The sequence below is a fragment of the Pseudozyma flocculosa genome (genome assembly GCF_000417875.1).
Source record: "Pseudozyma flocculosa PF-1 unplaced genomic scaffold scaffold00021, whole genome shotgun sequence".
NCBI lineage: Eukaryota > Fungi > Basidiomycota > Ustilaginomycetes > Ustilaginales > Ustilaginaceae > Pseudozyma > Pseudozyma flocculosa.
In genome coordinates this window covers 585,525-596,162 of record NW_006920889.1, presented here as the reverse complement: position 1 = coordinate 596,162, position 10,638 = coordinate 585,525, and the positions used below count along the sequence as shown (strand labels likewise).

Here is a 10,638-nt window from a genome sequence, read left to right as displayed (position 1 = left end):
CCCTAACCCTAACCCTAGCCCTACCATGTTTTTCCCACAGAACACCTTGTAAGATGGAATCATTTGCGGGAAGAAAATCCCAACCCTAACCCTGCGTGGCCCCCCCTTGTAACCCTCACCCTAACCCTATCCACTGGCTGTGCCCCTCTCCCTCTACCGTAAAAGTTTCAGACAGATCGGTGGAGATTTTGTCGTCAGCCAGGGGGTCCCAAGGGTCCCCCCTTAGGATTTGGCCCGAAAACCACTTTTTCCACCCGCACTCCCTGACCTTCCAGGGAAAGCCCTGCCTCTGTGTATGCCTCATTTATACCCTCCATTACGCCCCTTTTGGTGCAAAAATGTTTGGGTTTTGACAACTTTTTGTCAAAAACGCTCCAACTTTGAGGGCTCCGATCTCCATGACCGCTGATCCGCTGACCCCCATACTTTGCATGGTAGGGTATAAGTGGCCTATCTATCATATGAAAATAGTTTGTCAAGAATCGGTCTGCCCCTAACCCTGCCCACATCACCTTGTAACCCTAGCCGCGCGACACCCTCATCCAGTCTAGTCAATACCAGTCCTCACCGCTTGCTCGTCTTCCATTGACGTGAGAGCCCGAGGCTACCGTTGTCTAGCAATTGCGACGTCTATCGACAGATCACCACGCCAGCTCACTTCCGTAGTCATCCTTGACCGTGGACGCCTGCCAACGGTGCTCACAGTTGCCCTCGGTATCAACCCGCCGTTCCCGAACCTCTCTCGCGCCTCTGACGGAAGCACCGAAGCGATCGCCCTCCGACGCGCAGAGACTTCTCCCCCCCTTGGACAATCTTCTGTGCACCGCCAGGTCGACCGTTACACCCTAAAGCCGAGCGATGGGTGAAACCCTAAAGCGGAGCGATGGGTTTTGGCTGTGTTAGGTCTAGGGCTGGGGCCAGGGTTAGGGTTGGGGCTCGGGTTAAGGTTAGGGCTGGGGCTAGGGTTAGGGTTAGGGCTGGGGTTAGGGTTGGGGCTGGGGTTTAGGGTTAGGGTTACAAGGGGTTCCCATTCTTGCCTTCTGGGTTATGATGTCCTTAGGCCAGTCAGAGTCAAGAAGTGGTCAGGGTTGACCTGAAGAGTGCCTCTTCAAAGGTTTGGCTGTGGTGGAGAAGAGGATGGTGGACCTCACAGGCTGTGGTGGGTTGGGTTACAAAGCTGGTCTTGCAGGGGTGGGGCCCAGTGGGTCACGAACAGCAGGGGCTAGGGCCGAGCAGGTGCGTGTCATTTTCGCAGTGATTTTCAACGACGATGCTCGGCGGCACTGTCTGCTTCCCTCTACGTCCAACGGCTGCACCGATATACAAACGACCGTCGGGCGGCAACGGCGGCAGCTGTGACGGGATGGACACGGCATGCCATCCCATGCCACATCGAGGGCCGCGGGACCGTGCAACAGCGTGCGAGAGGCGAGCGGAGCGGCGATGTGCCCGGCTCACCGCTTTTCCCGCAGTCCGGTGCCCTTGAACGCGCGATCCTTTTCCTTTAGCCTGCTGGCGTACCGTGCCCACTTGTAGACGCCCTCGTGCTGAAGCAGCTTTTCGACGGTGTTGTAGTCGGCGGCGAGGACCGACGTGGGGATGTGGTTGTGCACGGCGGTGTGGCAGGGGCCTGTGTGTAGGATGCGGCGACACGGCGGAGGCAGAAAGGCCGCGCCGGACTGAGGGCGTCAGTGGCGGTGCGATGGTAGACGTCGGCGCCGATATTGAGGCAGACGCGGCAAGCGCAAGGACTCACGGCAGAGCCAGGCGATGCGGGTCTGCATCTCCTTTTTGGTATAGACGCCGCGCTTGAGGAGGAGGTCGTGCGTCTCTCGGGGTATCAGGTGGCTGCCGCCGGACGAGGTTGGGATGGCGAGCGGGTGCGAGCAGAGGCGATGGGCATCAGCGTCGAGGATGACGAGAGGCTGTCGCTCCGGGGGTGGATGGGCGACTCACTGCGCGGTCAGCATCATCCTCCTCTCGCAGAGCTGGCACTCGCCGAGCTCTCCCTTTTTGCTCTCCCTGCCGTAGCTGCCCGCCTGCCCGTCTATGCCGTCGTCGGCGGCCTGGGCTGCGAGCAGGTCGATGTAATCGTCGAGCGTCTCTGAGAGGACGAGGGCAGGATCGACCGAGTCGAGCGCGAGGATCTCGAGCGCGGCGTCCGAGATGGCGGCGCTGAGCGGGTGGCCGTCGATGCTGGACAGCGTCCCGTCATAGAGGCCGCCGGCGTCCGTTCCGACGGTCGCTGCGGACTTGGCTTGGCCCAGGAGCGCATCGAGCGTGTCAGCGGCGAGGTCGAGGCAGACGTGGTCCACGGCGTCGTCCAGTCTGTACAGCCGGTGCGTCGGTCGATCCACGGGGGCGGACAGGCGGGCGGGGCGGGCGGGCAGGAATGCAGGCAACGAGTCAGGCGATGAGGCGAGCGATGAAACGAGACGAGGACGATGCTCGTCAGAAGTGGCGTCTCTGAGCGAAGCGCGCGCGGGATCACGGTCAAGGCACCGGGCATCGGGCACCGCTCTGCACTCACAGCTCGACGTCGTCTGCGTCGCCGTACGCGTCGAAGACCTTGCCGCCGGTCCGAAGCCCATCTGCGCGGGTCGACGAGCAGTGACGGGGCAGGCACGCGGCGAGGGCCTGTCGAAAGAGGGCGAGGTCGTGGTGGCGTTGGTCACTGCCGTCGCCGTCGTTGTCGTTGCCCTGAACCGCAGCAGCGGCAGTCGCCTTGACAGCCGAGGAGGTATCGATTGGCCCCGCGCCGGTCGTGCGCTTCTTGACCATGGCACGCGGGGCGGGGCGAGACGGAAGCGGGGCGGGGCGGGAGGATGTGGTGGTGGTGGTGGTGGTGCTGACGGTCGGTCGTCGTCGCAGCGGCGGGGCGGCCGATGACATAGCCCGCCAAGTCGAGGAGCCAAGTCGAAGAGCCGAGCGGGCGGTGCCGACCCCACAAAGTGGAGGAGCGCTGCCCCCCTGCCCGCGCGGCCGACTCCCTCGCCGTCCCGCTCGCCCACCGTCACGGTCGCACCTTCGGCTGACCCCGCCCTCAGCCCGTCATATCGCCAACTCGTTGATCTCTTCTTCATCGATTCGCTCCTGGTTAGTACAATGGTCAGTATAGGACACTCTCACGGTGCGCCCCTGTGGCGTTTCGGGCGCTGTTCAGATCGGGGTTCGATTCCCCGGCCGGGAAGGCATTGCTTTTTTTGCTGCTGGGGCAAGATGATCGGCCGTCTGAGGGACTCCGAATGCTCGGATGGCAAGGCGGGACGACTGTCGGTGCAGCATGGGCGGGCAGATACGTAGGCAGGCAGGCAGTCAGGCAGTCAGGCAGTCAGGTCGTCGAGCAGAGCGGCGAGGGGTGGATTGGGGCATGGCACTGCATCGATCTGGTGTCGGCGGCGGCTAAGGGCAGTCTTCGGCTCCGGCCCGAATGCCGCTCGCCCTCTTCCGCTGGCCGAGTTCTGGATTGCCGAAAATGTCGGCATCATGGAGGAGCGCGCTTTGGTCATGCAAGGACGAGCTTCCAGATCAGACGAGATAAGATCGACGTCTGTACCCCGAAGACGGGCAGGGCGGGGAGGCAGGACAAGAGGGGAAAGGCCCGTCTCGCTCCTCCCGCTCGCTCGTTGTTAAGCCAACCCCCGGCCACGCCAAGCGGTGCAAAGGCCTTCCCGCCCTCGCCCTCGCCCTGGCCCTGGCCCTGGCCCTGGCCCTGCCCCTGGCGTTGAGATCTATGAAGCATGGTGCTCCTGGCTGCCCACGCCCCTGCACGCCCGAGGGCAATGGGTGGGAGCGCACAGGCAGCCAGGGGGCTCGACGAGGGGGGGATGCTGCCGTGTCGTCGCTACGTACTCTTTGCTTGGGCAAATTGTTGGGCGGGGCAAGCGGCGGGCGTGCCTGGCTGGCTTGGCTGGTTGGCCCCAGGGCCGAGGCCAACGAGCCTAGGCAGGCTGGCAGAACGGCAGGCAGGCAGCCAACCGCGAGCGGGCGGGCGGGTCTCGACGGGGCAGAGCAGGGCAGGCGGCGAAAAGGCAAAGAGGGCCCGCGCCCGCTCTCCTGCGGAACGACGCCTTCTCTAAGCTGGCCCCCCCTCGCTGCTGCCGGCCTGCCTCTCTCCCTGGCTGCCTGCGGCTCCCCCCGCCTGCTGCTGCTGGTTGCCTGACGCTCCTCCAGCCTGGCTGCCTCTGGCCGCTGCTGCCGCTCCACCGCACCGTACCGCACCGCAAACGTTCGCCTTGCTCTCCCTCCTTCCTCGCCTCCTCGACTCGCTCGTCTTCCCCTCTCTCTCTCCACAGGACCCCCTCTCTCCGCCTCGATCCGTCCATCAGCGGACCGATCCGATCCGCTACACCCCGCCACGCTACGAGCTGCGGTGCAAGGCATCTGGTCTCCATCTGGAACCTGGCCGGCTCCGTTTTGCCTTCCGGGCTGTCGTCAAGGAGCCCTTGCTCTTGGCCTGCGCGCCGCTCGTACCGTTCCGCCGCCGCGGCCGCTGTTGCTACTCGCCATTCTGTCTGCTGTCATCGCCGTCAGCCTGGTCTTCTCTCGTGGCCATCGTCATCACCCAACCGCGTGCACCACGGCCACCATCGCCATAACCTCCTCCTGCACCTCACCCACCGCTCGTCGCCCTGTCTTCACCACGCTCATCTACCCTGACTGTCACTACAGCGCACCCTCGGCGTAATCCTCGGCCCATCTCTTAACCTTAAAACCCGGGCCGGCCGTCCTCGGCGCGCGAGGCCTGGACTGCTGCTGCGCACGACTGGCGGCCCGCTCTGCCATCGTCTCGACGCCGCGCTACGTCGACGCCCTAGCCTGCGCATCCGGACCGCTCTATCCGCGCCCGACCGAGGCGTCTCACATCGGCCCGCTCCCAGTTCCGGCCTCGACCTGCCCTCTGGCTCGGACCCCTTCGTGCCCACCATCTTCTACCCTCGGACGCCATCCGTCGATACCATCCTCACCACCACCCTCCCACGACTTTACTCCTTTTCGGCTTCTCCCGACCATTCTCTTTGCCGGGACAGGCCGGGACGGTCCCGACGCATGATCCGGTCTTGACGGAGCCACGCTCGCCTGCGACATCTTCCGACCTGGCATCCCCTCCAACCGTCCTGCCCGTCTGCCGCAGGCAGGTCGTGCTCAGCTTGCACCGACCGACCCAAGCTTCCTCAATCGCCCATCGTCTTGATGGATTGCTGAGGCTGTCCCGCTACTCGTCACAGCCCCTCCCTCGCCAACACCGCTCGACGCCCTTTGCCGACGCCATGACCCAAGACCGTCCTTGTCGATGCGGCTGCGGCCTGCCTCCATCCAGCCCGAGCCGGCCAGGGCTGCTCGTCCTCACTCGGCCCACCAATCACTGCAAACGGCGCACGCATCTCCGTCCAACCGGCGACACCGAGGCACGCCGCCCGGGGCCAGATTCCACCGGCGGCCGTCCGGCCGTCTCATCGACCGCGGGCATCGTCGCCGGCCCGCTGGATCGCCTGCTTCAGCCGTCGGCGCCCGGTCCGAGCTCCATAGCACTCGCCGCCGAACACCTCGAGGCCTCTTTTGCCACCTCGACCTGCCCCCTCCCTGCTGCTCGCCGCGGCAGCGACCATGCGATGCCTCGATCTCGCCCGCCAAATCTCAGCATCCGGACCAGGGCCCTGCCTGCGGCGTCACTGCTCCTGCCCCTCTTCTGCTTCCTGCTTCTCTGCTTTGGGCCCATCTCGCTCGTCTCTGCCGGTCCGTCTCCCAGCCCTGCACCCTCACCTGTCCCCGCGCCGACGCCGACACCGGCCCCATCGCCGATACCCGCTCGGCATCTAGATGACGAGCGGCTCAACCAGATTCATGCCGCCGAGAGCCCCGACCTGTCCTCGATGCCGCACTGGGTCGACATCAACGTCAGCCCGCCCCTCACCTGCCAGCCGATGAACATCACCTTCGACCCGCGCCGCGGCGCACCGCCATTCCAGGTCATGGTCACCATCGAGGACTGGTGGCCGTATACAGTCAGCTGTGAGTGTTTCCCCGCTCCCCGACTCGCTGATCGGCCCTCTCGCCGCTGTGTGCATCCGTGCTTATCTGTCCGCCATGTCGCCCAATGCCTCCTCGCACCCGCGGCCTTCTCGTCTCGCGACGACCAGTGGGCGCCACCTACGACGCCATCGACAAGCAGCTCTGGATGTACCAGTTCGACGTGCCCACGTTCCGGGGCGCCACGACGCACCCCAACCTCATCGTCACCATCACCGACTCGACGGGCCTCATGTCCAACTCGTCGGCCTTTATGCAGGTCGCCGACGGGCCCGACACCAACTGCGCGTCCTACGGCGGCGGCACCGACTTTATCTTTTACACGGAGCGCTCGCCTTCGCAGTGCTCCGACTTTGACATCTTCTGGCGCGGCGCCTACGCCGAGCCGCTGTCGATCATCATGCTGCCGGAGAGCACCGCGCCGCTCAACGTCCCTGTCACCAATGCCTCGTCCGGCAAGCTGACGTGGCAGATGGCGATGCACGGCGGCTCGCGCTTCATGATGACCATGGGCGACACGGGCCCCCACGGCAACGGAGGCGTCTCGAGGGTCAACATCGTCGGGCTCAACGAGTATGCCTCGGACAGCTGCCTCGGCATGGCCTCGTCGTACGGGCGCGACCTGCTGGTGCCCGTATCGACCATCAGCTCGGCCACCGTCTTTCCCGATGCCACATCGACCCTGCGCTCCGTGCTGACCACCAACGGCCAGGTCAGCACCGTCACGATCCGCGAGACGGTCAGGAACGGCCGCCGCGTCGAGAGCAACAGCTCTAGCCCAGCGGGGCTCGTCGGCGGTCTGGTGGCCATCGGCGTCGCCATCGGGCTGGGGTCGGCCTTTATCATCTGGTGCATCTGCCGCCGGCGCGCGCGCAGGAGCGGCGTCAAGACGTGGGACCTCCCCAGTGACCCGTCGATGCCGTTCAACATCAACACGTCGATGCCAATCGCCCCGGGCCTGTTTGGCGGCGGCAAGAGGCGCGGGTCGGCCGGCCAGCACCAGCGCCAGCACCAGCACCAGCCACTCGACGGCGAAGACAACGGCGACTCGCTGCGGACGCCCCAGAGCCCGACTGGGTCCAACATTTTCCGCGACCCGGCTCCGACCTCGGGCAGCCGGGGACAGGCCAACGGTGTCTCGCGGCGGGGCTCGCTGAGAAGCTGGACCTCGAACGCTTTTGAGTCAGTCGGCCTGCGGCCCGTGGGGGGAGGCGATGGCCGCAACGGCTCGTCTGCCGACGCCTATGCCCTTACGCAGACCTTTTCCAGTCCCTCGGCCTCTGCGGCCCAGAGCCGGTCGGGCACGCCCGCGTACGCCAACGAGGGCTTCCGTCCGCAGCTGCAGCTGCGCCGGGGCAGCATGGGGCTTGGCAATGACGGCTCTCCCGTCGATGGCTCGGTCGGGCCGTTTTCAGCGTTCCGCGACGATCCGTCGTCACCCGAGGGCGCAGACACGTGGAGGTCGGGCGGGGTGCGATCGCAGTTTGGCTCCAACGGCGGCTCGCTGCCGAGCGAGGACGACATTGCCAGCCCGCTGGATCGATCACCGTGGCCCAACCACCAGAGCTATTCGCCGGGCGTGGCTGCGGGCGTCGCGCGCGATGGAACGGTCAAGTCGGTGTCGGGACGCGTCGGCGCCGGCCGGACACACCGGTCCGACTTTGCCTCGGGCGATGCTGGCGATGGGTACGAGGACCTGATCACGCCCGTCCGTGGCGTGTTTGGCGAAGGCGACGACTTCCTCCAGCAGCAGCAGCAGCACCGCCACCTCGGCCAGGGCACGGCCAACTCGCGCACGTGGCGCAGCTACCAGACGGCTTCGTCGGGCTCGTACTCGTCCGGCCGCTTCCATCTTTCGAGCAATCCCTTCGACGACAGCAACGACGTGTCGGTGCCGATGCGCCGCGACGCCTCGTCGGCCTCGGCCTACCGGCGTGGCGACGGCAGCAGCGGCGGCAACAGCCGGACGGGCACCACGCGCATCATCCACCATGCCGATGCCGGGCTGTTGCTCGACGACACGGCCGACGGCGACGGCGAGGGAGAGTACCCGGAGCAGATCATGGAGCTGCCGCCGCAGTACGAGACGATTACGCGCGTCTCGCCCTCGTCGCCCACGTCCCACCAGCAGCCGTCGCCGGCCCGCGGCTGGATGCAGAGCGACTCGGGCACGTTTGCACCGGCCGCCGATGGTGGGCGCGCGCATCCGTCGGACGGCGTTGCCAGCGCCGCCAGCGCCCGCGCCGATGGAACCTCGTCGGCCGCGGCACCGGCCTCGGTCCAGGAAGACGAGGACGAGGACGAGTTCTGGACCGGCCCGGCGGCGGCGCATGCTCCCGCTGGCGTCAATGGAGGCCGCGCGGCCTAAAAGGGATCACAGAGGCCGGCGCGAGTCGTCCAATCGCATGCATGCCGGCCACTCGACTTCCCAAACAGAGGCGGCAGGGCTGCTGCGATTGCCATGGCTTGGCCGCTGCGGCCTTTTTTTGTTCCGGCGATGCAGCGCCGATCCCCCCTTGGCGATGTGCTGTTGCCCCTCGCCTTCGACGCCCGCGTCGACTCGACTGCCTCGCCTTCCGCTCCGACGCTCGTTTCCGCCGCACCCACCACGCTCGCTTGACCCGATCCCGCTCCGTGCGCTCTTTGCCTGTATCTTAGATGTACCATGCCCCTTGCTCGATGTGCAGGCGGGAGGGGCGCTTTGGGCCGACGTGCCTTCCGTTCGCCGCCGCCACTGCCGCCGACGCCGCCGCCGCTGCCCTTGCCCTGCTTTTCAACCCATCCGTCCGTCGATCCGTCGAACCGTCCAACCTTGGCGTGCCGTGTTGCGGCTGCGAGTCGGGACCCCGGGCGGGGGCGGGCTAGGCGTCGAGGAAGCGCTTTACGAGTTCAAACGTGGTAAAGGTGGCCGCGGCGGCGGGGATGGCGCGGAGGAGGGTGGGGCTGAGGCCGCGGACAAAGGCGCGCGGGCCCTCTGTGCGGTAGATGTGTGCGGTCTGGTGGGCGATGTACCTCGATCCTGCGATGCCGCCGCGGGCGAGGGGTTCGTCGGAGAGCTGTACGCGGCTCTTGACGACGTCCAAGGGGTACGAGGCGAGCCAGTTTGCGATTCCGCCCGCGGATCCGGAGAGCATGAGTGCCCAGATGGGTATGGAAGCGGGAGCGTCGAGGTGCGACGACGACGACGACGACGACGAGGGGTGGAGGGTGGCTGCGAATGCGCGTTTCGAGGCTTCAAAGGCGGCGTAAAAGGCCGAGTAGGCGGGGATCTCTCTCCAGAATGTGATCCAGAAGCCGCGGTAGACGCCCGATTTCCATCCGACGTCGCGGCGGAGGGAGTTGAAGACGGAGAGCATGGAAGCGGAGCGGGCGTCGTAGTTGGACTGCTGTCGGATCTTGACGAGTTCGATGGGTGCGCTCAGGACGGTATTGACGCCGCCGGCTATACCGCCCGCGAGGGCGATTTGGGAGACGGAGAGGTTCGAGGGGCAGAGGGGGGATACGAGGCGTTTGGAGAGGTTGAAGGCGGTGAAGAGGATCGAGGTCTGTGCGGCGACGCCGACGAGGGGCGGCGTGATGCCCTTGTACAGGCCGCCGAGGCCTTCGTGGCGCAGCGTCTGGCGGAGCACGTCCATGGGCCCCGTGAAGCGTCCCACGGCCGCCGTCTGCGCGCGCACCTTGATGGTATCCAGCGGCTGGCCCACCAGCACCTGCGCCGACCCCGCCGCTGAACCGGCGACCAGGTCGGTGAGGGGAAGCGTGAAGGGTGGCCAGCCTTCGGATGGCGGTGGTGGCCGTGGTGCAGAGGTGTCGGTGCGGGACGGCATGGTCGGTGCGGGAGAGTGTGAGAGGGAGCGGCGAGAGGTGAGGGGTGAGGCGCTGGTGAGTGGCGGTCGTTGGTGAGTGTGGCCGCTCGTCGTCGTCGTCGTGGTGGAGAGAGGATGAGCGAGGTGCCCAAGCAGACCGGCCAGGCCAGGCCCAGGCAGGTCAGAAGAATCTCTCGGGTGGCCAGGCCAGGCCAGGCCAAGCCAAGCGGGTTAGGGCAAAGGCGGGCAGGCAAGCACGCAATCACGGGCCAGGCAGCAGCATCCTTGCAGGCAAGCCTCCTCCACATGGGGTCAAGCAGGATGGCCAAAAGCAGGCGGGGGGACTGACGAGCAGGCTAGGTTTGCCTGCCAACACCGGCCTGCCAACACCGGCCTGCCCACACCGGCCAGGCCATCAAAGGTCGGTCCTCTCTGCCCGCTACAAGGCGCCACCACGCCGCACCGCACCGGACCGACCTGGTTCCGGCAACCCAAGGAAACCTCGACATGGCTGCGACTCTCGAGCTCTCTTGGTCGCCGCATCTCCTCGAGCACCACCAGACTGCGTTCGGTTCGAGGGCCGGCCATGCAAGTCGTATCGAGCCAGAGAGGCTAGGTAGGACCGACTCGACTCGACTCTGACGCGGCGATGCTCAGCCAGACAGAGGCTCGCTACGTGCCGTCCGCGTTCGGAAGCGTCCCTCGGTCAAGAGGAGGCGCCGGCGATGGGGTTTGATAGGCTGGCACGAGGATACGCCGTGTCCCGCCCTCTGCTGCGCCGGTCGCTGCGGTGCAATCGCCA

General features: G+C 66.2%; 3 protein-coding genes across 3 annotated transcripts; 1 reads left to right on the top strand and 2 right to left on the bottom strand.

Moving 5' to 3' along the window:
• Window positions 1-1,454: 1,454 nt before the first annotated feature.
• Window positions 1,455-2,781, bottom strand: PFL1_05793 (uncharacterized protein; the record flags this gene model as incomplete). The annotated part of the gene is made up of 4 exons (XM_007883327.1): window positions 1,455-1,630; window positions 1,757-1,848; window positions 1,957-2,328; window positions 2,531-2,781. 4 exons carry the CDS (start codon window positions 2,779-2,781, stop codon window positions 1,455-1,457), a joined length of 891 nt encoding a protein of 296 aa, XP_007881518.1.
• Window positions 2,782-5,270: 2,489 nt separating this feature from the next.
• Window positions 5,271-8,398, top strand: PFL1_05792 (uncharacterized protein; the record flags this gene model as incomplete). Its single annotated transcript, XM_007883326.1, has 2 exons — window positions 5,271-6,012; window positions 6,141-8,398. 2 exons carry the CDS (start codon window positions 5,271-5,273, stop codon window positions 8,396-8,398), a joined length of 3,000 nt encoding a protein of 999 aa, XP_007881517.1.
• A 493-nt stretch (window positions 8,399-8,891) lies between these two features.
• On the bottom strand, window positions 8,892-9,857 carry PFL1_05791 (uncharacterized protein; the record flags this gene model as incomplete). The annotated part of the gene is made up of 1 exon (XM_007883325.1): window positions 8,892-9,857. The coding sequence occupies one exon, from the start codon at window positions 9,855-9,857 to the stop codon at window positions 8,892-8,894; it is 966 nt and encodes a 321-aa protein (XP_007881516.1).
• Between the last annotated feature and the right edge of the window lie 781 nt (window positions 9,858-10,638).